The following is a 19,203-nucleotide window of genomic DNA, read 5'->3' as shown; positions in this document are numbered from 1 at the left end:
AGAGAGTTAACGAATTGGTGACTGCTGACAGATGCATCACAGTGAACGAATTGTCGTGCTACTTTGAGATAGGGGAAGGAAGTGTTTGCAGAATACTGTTAAAAATGGTTTGTGCCAGATGGGTTCCCAGGATGTTGACAGTGGCTCAAAATGAAACAAGAAAAATGGTATGCAGCGAACTTTTGGAACAGTACGAGAATGGTGGAGATGAATTTCTTGGAAGAACTGTGACAGGTGATGAAATATGGCTCCATCATTTTTCACCAGAGATGAAGAGGCAACCAATGGAGTGGCACCATGCAAATTCACCCAAGAAAAAAAAATATCAAAACCGCACCTTCTGCTGGAAAAGTTATGGCTACGGTGTTTTTCGATTCCAAAGGACTCTTGCGTGTGGACATCATGCCAAGTGGAACCACCATAAACTCTGATGCATATGTGACGACACTGAAGAAACTTCAAGCTCTACTGACCCATGTTCGACCACATCGGCAAAAGCAGGATGTTTTGCTGTTGCACGACAATGCGTGGCCACATTTCAGTCAAAAAACCATGGAAGCGATCAAAAAACTCGGATGGACAACACTGAAACACCTGCCTTACAGTCCTGACCTGGCTCCATGTGACTATCATCTCTTTGGGAAACTGAAAGACTCTCTTCATGGAACAAGGTTTGAAGATGATGACTCCCTTGTGCACACTGCCAAACAGTGGCTCCAACAGGTTGGTCCAGAATTTTACTGTGCGGGTATACTAGCACTGGTTCCAAGATGGTGTAAGGCAGTTGAGAGGGATGGAAATAATGTGGAGAAATGAAAATATTGTTCCTGAAGGATGTATCTACACTCTGTAAACCTTTCAAACATGTAGAATAAAAGATGGATTTAAAAAAAAAAATAGTGTGCATTTGTTTTGGAGTGACCCTTGTATTAACCTTGGATCTGTCCCCACACCATCCTTGGTAATGATATAGTCCAAATAGTTGACATGTTCCAGTGCAAAGTGACATTTTTCCATGCTGAGTATCAAACAAGCTGCTTGTAGCCTCTTTAATGCATCCCCCATACATTGTCTAAGCTGTTGCATATGCCTTGAAAAGGCGATTATATCATCAAGGTGCAGTAGCCACTGCCATGATTTCAAACCTCTCAGCACTTCGTCCCATAACTGTTGGAATGTCGCTAGAACATTCTCCAACACTTAAGGTATCCTTCTGTATTGGTAATGATGCCATGGTGCAGAAAACTGATAATCACTCCATGGTGCAGAAGAAACTGTTTTCAGTCTGTCCCATGGAGCAACTTCTAATTTCTGGTATCCACTTTTCAACTCCATTGACAAGATGTACCAGCATTGCTCTAGATTATGTATCATCTCTGTGATGTTTGGAATAAGCATCTGTCACAGTCTTACTGTTTAAGTGGAGGCAAGAGTGATACTTCCTAGAGCCAGCCATAGACCTTTTTGGGCATAGTCACAGTTCCTGCCTCCTCCCCGTCGTCTGTTACCCTTTTGGTCAATTGTTGGTTTATAAATTCCTCTAACACTGGTTACAGTGACTGTGGTACTCTGTATGGTCTTGATAAACTGGTGCTTTGTTCCCTGTTGGAATCCTGTGCTGTATGAATGGTGTAGCAGGCTGCTGTATGAATGGTGTAGCAGGCAACAGTCCTTGTGGAAAAAATATTTCTTGAAACTCCAGTAACAGATCTACCATTCATGTTCTCTTTATCCCCTACAAATGCTTAAGTTCATCACAAAATGCAATTCTAACAGCGTGCTGTGCCCTGCCAAGGCCTATACTCTCTACGCAGCAATATTCTTTGTATGGAATCTCCGATGAGGCCAACTACATTCCTTTCAATAATTTCATTTCCTTGACACCAAAATTATTTATATTGATGGGTAATATGTTGCCGCCGCTCCTGTATGCATATAATACTTCGCTTTACTAAACAACATGCTGTATCCAATAGTTCATTATCCTTCATGGGTACCACTACATATAACACATTAACTGGTAATTCAAGCTCCATATTCACCCCAAGTTACTTTCCAGTGCCTCCTGACACACAATCATGTGAATCAAGTCTTAATGTCATTGCTTGCAGTTTAACTAGATTGTCTCATATACCAGATGCTCCATGCTGCAGATCAACATTGACAACAGTTTCCTGCAGCCAGAATGTTTTCCCAATAAATTCCACTGTACATTGTCAGGGTGAGTTATGGCATGATGTTGATGCAGAAAGAGTAACCTCAGGATCATGCTATAGCACAAACTGTGTAAACTTGGTAGTCTCAAATTAAAAATTTGTCATTACTGACTCCTGTGATCGTATATCATGATCTGTTACCTCTTGCTCCATGCAGTTTGTACCACGATGAGTTCCACTGCCTCCTATACACTAATTCTCTTGAGACCACCGACATGTGCACCTCTGTGTCCAACAAAACTTTATATTCTGTGTCATTTATTACACCCATTATGGCACACCTCTGCATTTGTTTTAACTGATTTTATTTTCACCAGTAACTCATGTTGGTGGCCCTGGGGTTCCCTCTTTAATTAACAGACCTTTCGTATCCCCTGACTACCACTATCACTACCTCTGTATGTGTGTCAGTGATCTACATCTCCCCTAAACTGACATTCCAATCACATTGCTGGTAACCCCTGTTATGCCCCCACTTCTTCATGGCTAGTAACTCTGCCTCTGTGCGTGCCCCATCTGGCCACATTTAAAACACTTTACATTTGATGCAAACACATGTCTTCAATCCTTCACCCTTTTTGACATGTTACTTTGCCCCTACTCCAACGTCACTTTAACCCCCATGTGGCACCGCCATGTGCACACTCCTTGACAAGTGCCTGATGCTTGGCCTCTTGCAGCATCATTTTGTTCACCTCCTCATTGTGTGACAATTTGTAAGTTGCACATTCATTTTCCTAGTTCTGTGCATGAAGTCTCCACTGCCTTATTATGCCTTCTTGACACCATACCCTACTGCTCATGAAAAAATCATGCACTCTTTTACTTGTACCACTGCTCCAACCACTGCCTAAGTTAATCAAAAGTTTCCGCACTGTGTATGCTTCCGTGCATCTCACATACAACTTTATCTTTCCCATTAAATGCAACTTTACAGTCTGCGATAACTGTTTATTTGTACCAACCACTTATGTCAGCCAATGATCGGAGATCCTCTACAAATGCTAACACATCATCAGATGCCCCACTACAGAAGGGAGGAAAAAGGTTTGCAACAGCTGAATCCATTCATAAATTTTGCTATTTCTACATATCGACTTCATACGTTTCTCTGCTAAACTGTTAAGTAAAGTTATGTCATCTGCCCTCAATTGAGCTACATAATTCGCTAATGATTGTATTTAATCATCCCTCGTGACACAATGATTTTGCCATTGCCTCGCCTTTACTCATTTTTATGACACAGGAAAAAGGGAAAATAACAGAAATTAATATAGGTAGACCATGTAGCTGCAGAGTGTTCCGTCAAACTACTTCTTCTATCTAATCATGAACCACTTGGACTCTCGACATTGCTTAACTGTGTGCCCAAAACAATTACAGGTAAAACAATTCACTCTTACTGATTCAGCACAAGGGGCAGAATGTCCAAGTAAATTACACTGAGTAAAATGCACAGCCACCAACCATTCATCCCTAGCATTGCCATTAAACTGCAACAAATCTTCTGGTTCCTTTTGTTTCACAAAGCTAACCCTTGCATAATCATGCCTCCTAAACTTTGACCCCGTGACAGTCACCACATAAGGACAAAATGGTCTCACTCAACCTAGATAACCTCTTCTACTGACTGCAGTGACGTCAGCACTCCTGACACCACTCTGATGTGCGCTGTGCATACCGGGAACGAGTGAATGGTGTTGACAGGCCATGGAGCCCAGGGCAAACTCTGTTGACAGTACAAATGATTTTTATTGACTTCAGTGCATGTCATAGTGAGGCAGGGATGCTTCTCCTCTTCATCCCTGGCTGCTGATGAATGGGAAGTGGCCTCTGCGCAGATCTGCTGAGGTGGTGCCTTGCACTGCTGTGGCAGGCAGCCTTTGGGGGCCAAGGCTGTTGACATCAATGGCACTGTGTGTTGTGCTGTGGCAGCATTCCACTCGGGAAATGGCTCCACGTGAGGCCACGGCTATTAGTGCAACATTCTGCAGCGGTGTGCATGCTATTTCTCTTTACTTTTGCTAAAGAGTTATAATTTTCTGTCCGAAGACTGGGTCACAGCACTACAGATCGTATACCTAAATTTAAATTGAGGACATATGGTGCATGAATGGAAAAGTGGGAAGAAACATGCCAAACAGAGGCCACCAGTGCTACATTCTGTAATTTCTTGCACCCAGAACATTGTGATTTACAGATTGTATCTGTGGCAGAAAATGCCTCATATCCAGTGCTTGAATCACAAAAACTTCTCCAGTCACTTCCACAGTATAGCTGTCAGAGACTCACCATTTCATTTGTGTAGCTCAATGCATAATATATTTGTGTTGAGAGAAATGTGACCCACAAATCAGTATGTGAGAAACAAAGGAAACTGAGACACCAATTTTGAGCTGATTTCAGAAAATACAACTTTCAGAATCATAATGGACTTCTTAAAAGTTTGTTTTTCTATCCATATAGTTAAATGCATTCTCACAAAGAGCTTTTTTATCATCCCATGGACTGCTAGGCAGCAGAGCTGTATGTACACTTTGCTTAATCTTTACATTATGGAAGCCATTATATAACCAGAAGATTACTTTGCGATATTGCTTCATAACAAATTAGTGTGTTTGTACAAATTTAAATGTGAACATTTTAGGTTAGGCTTTCCATGACTGTTATTGATATAGAATGAAACAGTAAGTTTATGTTACAAGTCACTTTAATTTTGTACAGTACGTTAACTTTGTGCAATCCATTACTTTTACTTCCTCAACAACCTAAAATAATTGTGTGTGGTGATTGTTACTGTGATCTGTTATCAGTTACTATGTTTCTTTTGTATATACTTACACATATTTGTTTCAATCAACAAAAGTAGGAGTATGTTACAGTATGATGGCTGGATGGTATACACATCAGAGAGTAATTGAGCTGCTTGAGGGAATAAAATGGTAAGCACCAAAGTAGGAGTTTGGAGGAACAGAAGAGTAAAGTTTGCAATTTATCCTTGAATCTGAATAATTTTATTATAACAATTTTTTTGTTCTGGATGGCTTTTAACACCTATATTATTCCATACTGACATAAAAACACTAAGAAACTGTCTGTAACATATGAAATATATAAAAACAAATACATTACTGTAAGGCAACACCACTATGTTACCCCAATCACATACGCTAGCAACAAAATGTAATGACATATAATCGTATGAGAACATTGACACGAAGTTACTAGTGCACTTAACTGTATAGCTCATTGCTTGAAAGTACAGGATGTCTCAAAAGAAAGTTGACATTTGAAGGGCTCTCTATGTATGTGCAACAAATTGGAGGAGGGGGGGGGGGGGAGGGGCTAAGCTCAACGATTGCTTGGTCGTTAGAAATTCAGTCTGTGTGGAGCACTTCTCAGGAACGGACCACACATTCTGTGTGGGAGAATTTTACAAAAATGGTGACTTGGTGCCTGTACCCTGGAGGAAATTTTTCAAGGATCATGAATTGCATAAAGTAACTGATGCTCCAAGTGTTCCCCTTATCTGGAAATGGATCAAAATATTTGAGGAGACTGGTTCAGTACTGACCAAACCGAAATCCGGGCAACTGAGGTCATCAAAAATGGTAAATCCATGGAGAGAGTAAATCTGGCTGTTCATGATGATCCTAACCTCTCCATTCATAAGCATGCATGTTTTTTAAATGTATGTAGGTAATCACTGCACCAAATTCTGCAAAAAGACCTTAAACTTCACTCATGCAAAATCCAATTGGTGTAAGAATTAAAGCCTCAGGATACCAGACATAGGCTGCAGTTGCTGAGTGCCCTTCATTTAACGTCACCTTGTTTTCCGATGAGGCTCATTTTCATTTGAACAGTCACATCATTAAGTAAAATTACCACTACTGAGAGCAATGAATCCTAAACAGAAGTGTGAGAAACCCCTTCATTCACCAAAATTTACGGTATGGGCTGCGACATCAGCTCATGGAATAATTGGCCTGTACTTTCTCAGGGCGAGAGTGGTTGTGCAGTTTGCAGGCTATAAAAAATATATATATATATATATTTTAATGGTGGCCCTCAACTACATACCCTCAGACTCAGAGTTGAAATATTAATAGTTTTGGCTGGTTTCGTTGTCAAGGGGCTGTGATACGTAGTTGCCCCATTACAAACCAAATACTGCTGAGTCTACAGTATACAATATGAATATACACATGAATCAAATGGTTGAAGGTTCCTATAAATTGGCAATTGCGAATTTTGAATGTAACTTAGAAATTTATATATGAAATATTGCAATTAAATAAAATCTGCAGGTACTATTTTAACGACTTTAAAGGACGAGTACGATAGCAGAAGTACCTTTAAGAATGCCATTTATTACTGCAAAACACTTATTGGTGTCGGTGCTCCAGCAATTAAATAAAATATAAGTTGAATAACAGGGAAACAATAGATTCCTATTTCACGTAAATAGATATGAGCAACAACATAGCTCGCGAGATATTCACTTCTAAACGCACACTACGTATTCACTGCAGAAGCCCGGAAATCTCAAGTGCACAAGTCGGCACTACGAAATATTTCTATCGCCCGTGACCACGAGCAAATTGCGACCGTCCGTCGCGCCTTCCTGTCCAGCCCTCCCCCGTGTCCTGTGTGATGCAGTGCTCCTCCTCCACTTCCATACAGTCTCTCCATTGAGTTCCGTTGTCACCTACCGTAGTAACGAGCGCTGTGATTGGCTAGAGCGCTACCGCCATGTCTTCAAACCAACGAACACTCACAAACATATTGAAACACATACGAAATACTGGATTTACATTTAAATAACTTGAAATTAAATAAATATTCTTACGGCTGGACCATAAACATGCTCTGACACACATTATTAAATACATAAACAGATTAAATAAACATATATCTATCAAACGAATAGAAGAAAAAGTAAGCCAGTAGCCTAATGGCTCTGTTCTTTCTAAAACACAGTAAATATTTGACCAATTTCTTCATGAATAGTATATATGAGATATAAACATAGATGAATAAATATATTTATAAGCATGCTGCTACCATTTTTTCATGTGGAGTACTTATGGCCTGACGCGATCAATAGTAATCGGCCACTTTGACCTCCAATAACTCACGTACTATTCAAGTTACATGCCTGTAATTCATACCAATTTAGGTTTGCAGCAATAGCTTTCTAAAGACACATCAATTGGCAAAATCGGATGAACCATTTAGATTTCGGAAATTCGTTGCTGGGTGTTACTTGTATAATTTACAGTCAGATACAAAACTTTGATTAATAAAGATATTGAAAATCTGATTACACCATTAGAATCATGATGCAAATAATGGTAGCGTACATGTTTCTTTTTGAGGTATCCTGATTCCTCTGGCTACTATTAATTTCTACATGAACTGTGAAATGTCTGCCATTATGATTTCACAAAGTCCGCCATCTTTGGCACTCCTGGCATACAAATATCCTTCATTGGTACAAAGCACAGTCCTCGACACAGCGTCAACATGGAATTCCCAGCCACGTGGTCTGCCTGGACCACGCGCTGGGCTACTGCTTTTGCTCCGGCTAATGTTCAGCAGCACGTGGTTGCTGACAAGCCCTGGCTTGCCGAGCGTCCCGTGCGGCCAAGCCAACTCCGAACTTAGAATATTTTCAGGGCGCCACTACTCACCTGCTAACTCACAAGTTACAGTTAATTTGGAACATTATGTTAAGATTTTAAATGATTTTTGGCGCCTGAACTGCAAAACATTTGTGGTTATAACCAAAGAACATCGTTTCAGCAAGATGGAGCCATAGGACACAGGTCCATGTGCCTGTACTGTGATTTTGTGTAATTTTCTCTGGCCTGTTGATTTCTAGGAGAGGTAACCTAAATTAACCCCCACGCAGTTCAGATTTGAGCCCCATTGATATTTTTCTTATGGGGATATGTCAAATCCAAAGTGTATGGCAGTAATCTGACTTCTCTGGAGCAACTGACAGAAAATATCCTTAGCAAACTGGCAGCCACCTCGAGCCATCATGCAAAATTTTGTTCATTGTTTAAATGAATGCTGTAGATGTGGGGGATTGCATTTAAATGACATTATTTTGAAAAACTAACCTAAATTCCTAAAGTGATATTTAATAATAAATAAAGATTTTGTCAGTTGATGTCAGCTTCTATTTTATTTTGACACATCAAATATAATGTAAACCTTCTTTTGAGACACCCATTGCTTAATTACTCATGACACCCCTCACTGATGTATCCATTGTCCAAATATGTTGGTCTTAGTAACAAGAAAAATCCACGATGAACAGGAGGGATGTAAACTAAGTCTGTTTCTGTCATATTTTAATTGAAGAATAAGAACTGGGCTTTGCCTCCTGAAACTTACTTTGTTTTAGATGTCATGACTGTATGTCTCACTGATGAGTAAAGATATTGGGTGATAAAATCTTCTTGGGTCGACAGCTGAGTCAATGCATTGTTATCTGGCAATGTTTCAGCAAGTTTCTTACTTGCCACCTTCAGGCAAAGTGTCAGTTTCGCTTCTTATCCAGATCTTTATAGCCACTGGACCAGGGGCTTTTCTGCATCCTCAGCACCAGTCAGGCTAATCAGGCACGAGCAGAATCTGTGCAGCGGCACGTGGTTGGGGGGGGGGGGGGGGGGGCCGCAGGCGCTGGGTCCTGGCGTCTCATCTCGGTGCGGCCTGTTTATTCCATCTGCCACCACCAACCCCTTTCCATCGCTGCGCTCTCGTTATTATTGATAACGACACGGTACTGAGTTGGAAACCACTGTTCCGGTTGGCCAGATTATCACTGACCCGCATCTCCACTGCCTCTTTAATAATAGAGTCTGTAGTGTTACCTTTTTATTTTATTATCTCTTCTTCTCATTAGCTATTGAAACAACATCGCTTTGTAATGTAAATTTTAATTTTCACCAAAAGCACATTCAACACAGCGGGAAAATACACGTCTTTCGTATCAAGACAAGAGAGAGAGAGAGAGAGTCCTCCTTTAGTTCTTAAAAACAAAAACTACGCAAAAGTAAAAAAAAAAAGAAAAAAAAAGAACAAAAATTATTTATAAAATCGGTCGCTGGCGCAGGCGCTCTTCTGCGTGCGCGATCGTAAATTATAACTTTGCGGAAGTCAAAGTACCATTACAATGCCTCCTCTACTGACACGCTCCGCAAGCGAGCGTGGCAGTATAGAAAATTTACATAGATACATACATATATGAGAAAATAAGAAATTTACGTATTACAAAAAATATTTCTGAGCATAATGCTCTTTGCGTATCAGTCTTTGTATACAGTCTTTTTGGTGTGTATCTTCTTTAGGAGTCGTAACATTAATGTCTTTGAATTGCAGCGTATTATCGTTGCTTAGCGCAGCGTTTGAATTTAGTTCACATGATTCGTGTTTACAATGGAATTAATTCGAACAATAAATGTTTCTTTTATATTGCTCCAATGTCTTTAAACGTAGTATCGGATTCTGAGTGTGTGTGTACTGCCTGGATCTCTTGCGTGTGACTTGAAGAAAATCCAAAGTTTGTTCAATGTGTCAACACGAAATTGTGATCTCCAGCAGTCGAATTTTGGTGGCGTCTACCGGGGTATAAATGGTCAATGAGGGCACAGGAAACACCTCACTGCCTACGACAGGTGATGAGCTTGTCTTTTACACCAACCTGAAGACCTGCCGGCTTCCACAACACCATACACTTCAAAGCATGTTGACACTACGTAAATATTGCTTGACCAGTGTTCCATCACGTTGGTTTCTTCTTTGCATTTTCAGTTCCATTTATATGAATCATGTGCTACATGCACAAGTCCTTTGCATCTCATTAACATCTCCTTCAAATACATTTCTCGATACAATAAGTACATGAATATACAAATATTTACAATTAATCATTACATGAGATACATTGTTGTCATATAGTACATATACAGAATTAAATGAAAAATATAGTCAATTTTTTTACGTTACATTCAATATCATTGTGCTGACATGTGAATTACATTACATTCAGATTGAAATATACATTTTATTTGTTAGCTCATTCTCTCTCTCTCTCTCTCTCCTTTTTTTTTTTTTTTGGGACATGTAATTTTAATTTTCACCAAAAGCACATTCAACACAGCGGGAAAATACACGTCTTTCGTATCAAGACGAGAGAGAGAGAGAGAGAGAGAGAGAGAGAGAGAGTCCTCCTTTAGTTCTTAAAAACAAAAACTACGCAAAAGTAAAAAAAAAAAAAAGAAGAACAAAAATTATTTATAAAATCGGTCGCTGGCGCAGCGCTCTTCTGCGTGCGCGATCGTAAATTATAACTTTGCGGAAGTCAAAGTACCATTACATGTCCCAGAAACCTTTCGCTCTACACAGTCTCTTGGTTTCTTCAGATTGAAAGGTGTGTTGTTCACTGAGGGTGTGCTCTGCTACCATGGATTTTTCCTTTTGCCTGAGGTGAATGCTTCTCACATATGTAGAGATGCACTGTATGATGCAATGCTGTGTCTGTCCAATATGTTGTTTTCCACATTCACAGGAAATGCTGTAGACACCCAGTGTTCTTAGACCCAAGTTGTCCTTGAGCCCAGCGTATTCCTGATTTTTGCTGGAAGGTGGAAGATGGTTTTTATCTTGTTCTTCTCCAGTATCTTGGCAGTCTTGGTCATGGGTGGCCCTGCATACGGGAGGAATGCCAGACCTTTGTTGTTCTCTTCTTCCTAAAGGTCCTCCTCCTTTTTCTTCTTTTTGCTCATCTTGAAAGCACGTCTAATCTGTGTTTCAGTGTAGCCATTGTTCTGGAAGGTTTTCTTCAGATACGGTGCTGAATCTCAGTAGATAAACTGTCCTTGTGCATGTCATGAGCTCTGCGGACAGGGGTAGTGAGCATGGATTTCCGTTGTGCTGGGTGATACCAGCTGTTGGCTTTGAAGTACAGGTCTGTGTGTGTTTTCTTTCGGTAGACTGAGTGTCCCAGTGTGCCGTCTGTTTTCTTCTTTATTAGAATATCAAGGAAGGGTAAGTACCCATTTTCTTCCAATTCCACTGTGAACTTGTTATCTTGTGTATGCTTTTCAGATGGTTGAGAAATTCCATTTTTGTTTCCTCACTGTGCGGCTAGACCACGAAAGTATCATCCACGTTCTGATGAAAGTCCTTGGGTTCAGGCAATGCTGCTTCCAATGTGATATATTCAAAGTATTCCATGTACAGATTGGCAATACATTTTTCCGGTGGGGATCCCATAGCAACTCCATCCACCTTTTGATAAAACTTGCCCCCACGCTGGAAATGTGAGTGCATGGTGGAATAATTCCACTGTGTCTTCATCAAAATGATTCTCCAGTAGTTTCAAGGAGTCCTCTAGCATCACCTTCGTGAAGAGGGATGTAATGTCAAAGCTGACCATAATATAATTTTTGTTAAGACGCCACTCCTTGAATATCTTAGCAAACTCCATAGAATTCTTGATGTGGTGGGGTCATTTACCCATAAGAGGCTTGAGTAGTTGTGCCAGGTGTTTGGCTATACCATAAGTAGGAGAATTGATCATATGTAGTACTGAGCATAGTGGTACCTCCCTCTTGGGTATATTGGGGAGGCCATGTAACCATGGTGGAACTTGAGCTATGGGGTAAAGCATTTTTATCAGGTCCTGGTCCAGACCTGAGTTGTTGTTGAAGACCAATAGTCTTTCTAATCATAGATGTTGTAGGTTCCTTCTCCACTTGTTTCTAGGCCTGGTCCTGCAGCAGCGAATTAATCTTGTCCCAGTAGTCAGCCGCTCTTAGCAGCACCGTTGCATTCGCTTTCTCTGCTGGTAGAATGACAGTATTCTCATCGTCTCTGAGGCTGCGTGTCACCCTGCATTTCACCGCTGAGGTGTTGCTTCTTGGCATTCTTGAGTTGTCTAGGATTGTGCAGGTCTCCTTTCTCACCTCTTCAGCGGCTTCAGAAGAGAGCCCGCGTACGGCCTGTTCAACGCTGTTGCTGATCTGTAGTTTTGGTAATGTGCTCAGAACTGGTGCAAAGTTTAATCCTTTGGATAGCACAGGCATTGTTGGCTCATCCAGTTCTTTGCTGCTCAGGTTGACAATGGTCCTCGAATCCTCGGTGTCGGCCTCCTGCTGTTGTGCCCCTGGTAGTCATTGGTACTTGTTTTGTTGTTTTGTGGTGGCCTTCTGCTTGAACATTTCACTGAAGGTGAAGGTATTGCCATCTACCCACTCCCATGTGAAAGGTGAGAGTGTCAAAACCAGTTTCAGGTGGCATGCGAGTAAGACGCGTCCAATTTTGTCGAGTTCAAACCGTGTGATGCATATGTGTTCCGTCACCTGTGCCGAGCTGGCACATTGCAGGATGCTTTTGGTTCTTGCCGTATGGATAGGATGTCGCAGGTGTGTGAACTGCGGCAGTATGTCCTTATCCCGACAACGTTGCAAGAATGCGAGTCTGCTGAGCAAACTTGCCCTCTTGATCTGAAGTTTTTGCAGTGACTTAACACTGCTATGTCCTCCCCATAGAAGTGCGTTATATGAGGATGCAGGCTTTTTTGGCGAATCTCAATGATGATATCTTCTCAGATTGACAGCCGAGTCAATGCGTTGTTCTCCGGCAAAGTTTCAGTAAGTTTCTTGCTTGCCATCTTTAGGTGAAGTAAAGGACGCCTCATCCGGATCTTTATAGCCACTGGGCCATGGGCTTCTCTGCATCCTCAGTGCCAGTCAGGCCAATCAGGCATGAGTGGAGTCTGCACAAGCCTGATTGGCCCGACCGGTGCCGAGGATGCAGAGAAGCCTGTGGTCCAGCGGTTATAAAGATCCAGATGAGATGTGAACCCGATACTTCACTTGAAGATGCCAAGAAAGAAACTTGCTGAAATATTGCTGGAGAACAATGTATTGACTCTGCTGTCAACCCAAGAAGATTTTATCATTGAGATTTGCCGAAAAAGCCTGCATTCTCATATAAAGATATTGGGTATTCAGAAGTCATCTCCCACCAGCGTGCATTCCTTGGGTTAACAGTTAGACCATCAACAGTCATCTTTTTGGAGACAAATGCTTTTTTCAAATGCCTTGTGTGAACGAAATGCCCCCTACTTTCTTTAAGAATTTATTTTCCAATTCTATAGTTACATGGCAGCAGGTACAAGTGCAAGGAGAAAATTTTTTGGGCTGGCAGTGAAAGACAATGTTTTAAATGTTAACAATGCACTCAGTTTTTTGTGTAGTCCATTTTCTTGCCAACGAAGAGAGTCCAATCAAATTATGTAAGGTGTGGAAAATGCCCATCTAGAAACCACAGCCTTTTCATTGCTCTCAGAATATTTTCCAGCCACAAATTTCTTTAGAAGTATGAATAACCAGATGTCGAAAGGTGCCAAATCTGATGATATTCTAACAGTATATGTTTATGTATTTCTTCGGCCAGTTGGTACAGGTGGTCTTTGCAAGGAAATCAAAGAGAAAAAATGTTTTTGTATCCCAGGAATACTGTATTGCTGCCCACAAAGTATTGAGCAAATGAACCAGGCTTTGCCTGTGTTGGTGAAAGGCCATTGGTGTATCTACTGATTTGATTGGTGTTCCATTTCAAGTATGAAATGCTGTCAGTGAGTGGACAGTCTGAGTTGGGTACCTCATAATAGGTCGTTGCTCACAGTGGCACAGAGAGCTGCAATTCTTCAGTGGACGCAACAATACAGAAACTGGAGATTAGCTGACTGGGAGCATGTAGTACGGTCGATCGAGTCACAGTGTTGCCTCTTTTCAAATAATGCAAGGTGTCCAAGTACTCCAACTGGCATTTAAACTGCAGTGTGTGGAGGGGTGTGGTTCAGGCCAGAAACGATTCTGTGTTGTTTAGGGGATGTTTTTCATATTGTGTCTTAGGCCCACTCATTCAGGTTACAGTGAACATGAACCAAGGTGTTTACTTCTACAATCTTAGTGATCAAGTATTGCCTTTTCTCCTACATGTTTGTGATGAGTATGACGCGGGCTCTCCCATCTTCACAGGGCTGCAAGTGTATGCTCTGATTTGACAAACACTAAGACACCTGTCACATGTCTATTGGCCTGCTAAATCACCCAGTCTTAATCCTATAAAAAATGTCTGGAATTGTTTAAAACAGCATGTGAAATATCACAATCAACATCCCTCCAATTTAGGAGCTCTGCTGGATCTAATAATTGAGGGTCTTCTGCTGGATATGGCATATCTAAATAAATAGTGGACTCGCTTCCTCACAAAACTTTGGCATGCAGGCCAAAAGCAGTGTTACACATAATGTGCCTGATGTTGCCTGAGGGATGACAAATTTTTTGTCCAGTGTGCTTATTAATCCCATAACAATGACCATCTAATTTGTTCAGTGTGCTTGTTAATCCCATAACAGTGACCATCTAAATAATTATTCTCAGGTCTCTCTTTCTATAATTCATTTTTTTTTTTTTTTTTTTTTTTTTTTTTTTTTTTTTTGGACAACATGCCTTTACTCATCCTCATAATTTTGATGGTCCTTCTTAAAGTAGTCTCCCATGAATGTGATGCACTTGTCGCAGCATTTCTGCCAGTCTTCAAATACATGTTGGAAACCATTTTTTGAGAGGTCCTTCAAGATTGCCTCCGAAGCCTTCACCACTGCTTCTGATTATTGATAATGCTTCACATGAAGGCTGTGCTTTATGTTAGGGAATAGAAAAAAATCACATGGGGCTAAATCTGGACTACAGGGAGGGTGAGGGATGCACTTCACGTTGATTTTTGCAAGGCATTCAGCAACAGCATTGGCAGTATGCAGCCGCGCATTATCATGGTGCAGCATCCTGCCTATTTCATGGAAATGTGGTCTTTTGTGCCTGATATGGACTTGCAATGTTTTCAGGACATCCATGTAGTATTGTCCAGTTGCTGATGTGTGTATGTGCAGGTACAAAATGCTGATAAACCATTCCACGAATATCAAAGAATGAGATGACCATAACTTTTATCAGCAGAAGCAACCACTTTTGCTTTTTGGGGGGTTGGTGATGAAGGAAATTTCCACACTGAGCTTTGCTGTGTGCTCCTAGGATCAAGGTGATGTAGCCAAGTTTCATTAGCAGTGATTACATTTGAAAGAAACTCCAGGTCTTCGTCTAACATCAACTTTTAACTGCATGCAAACCTGAATGTGAAATTCCTTTGGTGGAGAATCAACAGTCTTGGAACCTATTGCGCACAAACATTTGTTATGTATAATTTTTCTCTCACCAACATGTGGGTGACACCCAATGAAATGTGCAGTATTTCAGAAAGTGATCTTAAGGCAATTTGTCAATCCTCTTTCACAATGACAGTAGCAGTGTTGATGTTCCCTTCCGTAAGAGCAGTAACTGGAGCACCAGGTCCACCTTCCTTTGAAATTGATTGTCTCCCCTCTTTAAAGATTTTAAACCACCTTCGAGCTGTGCTGTAGGGAAGAACAGACTCTCCACAGGTAGCATTGTATAGGCCTCACCTGACGATTTGTTGAGATGAAAGCAGAATTTCAAAGCGACATATTGTTTGTCGCGTGTTACCTCCATTGTAGTGGTAGGCGATACTGAACATGTCAGACCTTGCCTGCCTTTCGCAGGTGGGAACAAGGAGTACCAACAATGAAACTACTATGGCGTATTTGTTGCACATTAAGGTAATAGAATATCATAAGATTAAATTTTAATGTGGGAAATTATGACCATAAGAAAATTATGATCTTTCTTTATTGAACAGCCCTCGTATTTTTATTTAAATTAGGAGTGTCCAACCTTTTAGCTTAGCTGGGCCACATTGGAAGAAGACAAATTTTTGGGGTTCACATAATATACTTAACACCAACAATAACAAATGTGTCAATGAGAGAATAGTATCATGTGGCAAGAGTTTCAAATTGAAAATATTCAATTTTACCATAACTTTACATAAATGCAATTTTCTGGAATTTTTTTATTGATTGTGTGATAGAGGTTCACTTCTTGGGCCACATTTGTACTTGCTTTGGGCCACATGCAACCCACAGGCCATAGGCTGGACATCCTTGATTTGTTGTTGGTGTTGTTGTTGTGATATCAGTCCAAAGACTGATTTGATGCAGCTCTCCATGCTACTCTATCCTGTGCACCCTGTGCAAGCCTCTTCATCTCCGAATAGTTACTGCAACCTACATCCTTCTGAATCTGCTTACTATATTCATCTATTGGTCTTCCACTATGATTTTACCCCCTACCCTTCCCTCTAATGCTAAATTGGTGATCCCTTGATGTCTCAGAATGTGTCCTATCAACTGATACTTCCTTCTACTCAGGTTGTGCCACAAATTTATTTTCTCCCCTGCTCTATTCAGTGTCTCCTTATTAATTATGTGATCTACCCATCTATTCTTCAGCATTCTTCCGTACCACCATGCTTCAGAAGCTTCTATTCTCTTCTTGTCTGAACCGGTTGCCCATGTTTCACTTCCGTACATGGTTACACTCCAGACAAATACCTTCAGAAAGGCTTCCTAACACTTAAGTTTATATTCAATATTAGCAAATTTCTTTTCTTCAGGAATGCTTTTCTTGCCATTGCCATTTTGTTTTATATCCTCTCTGCTTTGGCCACCATCAGTTATTTCACCACTCAAACAGCAAAACTCATCTACTACTACTTCAGCGTTTCATTTCCTAATCTAATTCCCTCAGCATCACCTGATTTAATGCAACTGCATTCTATACTCCTTGTTTTGTTCTTGTTAATATTCATCGTATATCCTCCTTTCAAGATTCAGTCCATTCCATTCAACAGTTCTTCCAAGTTCTTTGCCATATTTGACAGAATTACAATGTCATCAGCAAAACTCACAGTTTTTATTTCTTCTCCCTGAACTTCAATTCCTACTTCAAATTTTTCTTTTGTTTCCTTTACTGCCTGCTCAATGTATAGATTGAATAAGATTAGGGATATGCTACAACCCTTCTCAACAACTGCTTCCCTTACAAGCCCGTCGACTCTTATAACTGCTGTCTGGTTTCTGTACAAGTTGTACATAGCCATTTGCTCCCTGTATTTTATCCCTGCTACCTTCAGAATTTCAGAGAGAGTGTTGCAGTCAACATTGTCCAAAACTTTCTCTAAATTTACAAATGCCATATATGTAGGTTCACCTTTTCATAATCTATCTACCAAAAAAAGTCAATATTGCCTTATTTGTTCCTACATGTTTCTAGTACCCAAACTAATCCTCCCTGAGGTCAGATTCTCACAGTTTTTCCATTCTTCTGTAGAGAATTCGTGTTAGTATTATGAAATGATGACTTATTAAAGTGATAATTCGGTAATTTTAGCTTGTGATTTAGATGATGCATTAACCCTGACTGATACATGCAGTTTACGGACATTATCTTTTGTAATTATCTAGCAAAATTTTAAATGAAAATTATGCCAGCATTTAATACAGAACATACTAGTGTGTTAATTTGTCCTGCCTGTTTCAATAAGATGACTTGTGTAACTTGAAAATGTTTTCTCAAAATCTGAGAGCTGAAGACAAAACATGAAAAGTATGTGAAATCAAAAGTCAGCTCACAATGGTAACAATAATTCCTATTTTAATATAGTCTGAGTGTGGATTACAATGTATGTAAAAGTCAGTTATCTATAAATTATGTGCTGTAAATTACTTTCACATTTATAGTAATATTTGCTACCTACTTAGGACTATATCTGATATATGAATGAAATTCTCATTACGAATTGGATACAAAATCAACACATCGGGAAATGTATATATCATTGCTATGTTTTGGGAGACTATTGTGGTTTTATTGGCTTTCCTTAAAATGCAAATTCTTTATTGCAGCTGACCAACAAGGTCGCTGGTGGGTAGTTGGCTCAGCATGGACAGGAGCACTGCCTTTACAAGAAGGTGGTAAAACCTCTACTATCAATAAAAAGGATACAGCCTACAGCAGCCAGTTGCTAGAGCTAGCCAGAAAGCAACGGATGAATACCGATGTAAGAAGAGATATTTTCTGCATTGTGATGACAGCTGAAGTGAGTATCCACAAAGAAGTATGTAGCTTGGCACTGGTACAGGATCTTCAGCCTGAATTTTTCAAACATTCATGTAGTGAATAATATAAATTTTTTCTGCTAATAGAGGGTGTAAAATTACAACCCAGGTTGCTGACTCATCTGGAAAATCGGGAATTCTCAGGGAAATCAAATTTATTGGTAAAGTCAAGGAAATCAACGGAATTCTTAAAGACTTAGTGAATTTTGAGATAGTCTGTAGTCTAGTGGATATGTGGTAATAATGAAATTTAGAGGGGCAGGAAGAGATTATAACTTGCAGAGTTGTAAAAAAACTATTGTCTGTTTTCACTATTTTGTTGTCTAGCTAACGATTTAGCTGCAGACATTCCTGTCAGTATAACCCATGTTATATCTTTCTCTGCTCTGTTTCTGTTATGTAATTAGTTTTGTAATACTGAATAAGTCATAGTGCAGAATTAAGAACAACCACTATATTAATTTGACGAACATACCTTGCATAGTTTTGTTTGCCACATTTGCTACATGTTTACAAGTGCTTATTCCATTATTTCAACTCTAGCATGTATTTAATTTTGAAAATTGTTTATGATAGTTCATGTACATTTATTTTGAAGGAAGAAGAAGAAAAAAAGAAAAAAGTCTTTTCACAACATGTATGTTAGTTTTCTTTACTGGAGAATGGGCAGTCATTACCCAGTAAATTTATTGTCAGCTCTTTTACCTTTGCTTTGTTTACCCTTGGATTCCTGCTGCCTATTTTTCAGCATTAAATTGACAATTCCTCGATATCTCAGGATATCTACAGTCATCTGAACCCTCCTTTTAATCAAGTTGTTTCATAACTTCTTTTCCTCCCCAATTTCATTCAGTACCTCTTCAT

The 19,203-nt window shown here is 40.0% G+C and overlaps 1 protein-coding gene across 2 annotated transcripts in view; it reads left to right on the top strand.

The window, feature by feature from the left end:
• Positions 1–19,203, top strand: part of LOC126162659 (nucleolar MIF4G domain-containing protein 1) — a 121,383-nt gene that overhangs the window by 71,469 nt on the left and 30,711 nt on the right. For both annotated transcript variants that reach the window (XM_049919299.1, XM_049919300.1), the window contains exon 8: positions 18,127–18,320. In XM_049919299.1, the coding sequence (XP_049775256.1) occupies positions 18,127–18,320 (194 nt within the window). The remainder of the gene's footprint in view (positions 1–18,126; positions 18,321–19,203) is intronic.

This window comes from Schistocerca cancellata, chromosome 2, assembly GCF_023864275.1.
Source record: "Schistocerca cancellata isolate TAMUIC-IGC-003103 chromosome 2, iqSchCanc2.1, whole genome shotgun sequence".
NCBI lineage: Eukaryota > Metazoa > Arthropoda > Insecta > Orthoptera > Acrididae > Schistocerca > Schistocerca cancellata.
The sequence above is the reverse complement of the archived record's forward strand: the minus strand, read 5'-3'. Positions and strand labels throughout refer to the sequence as shown.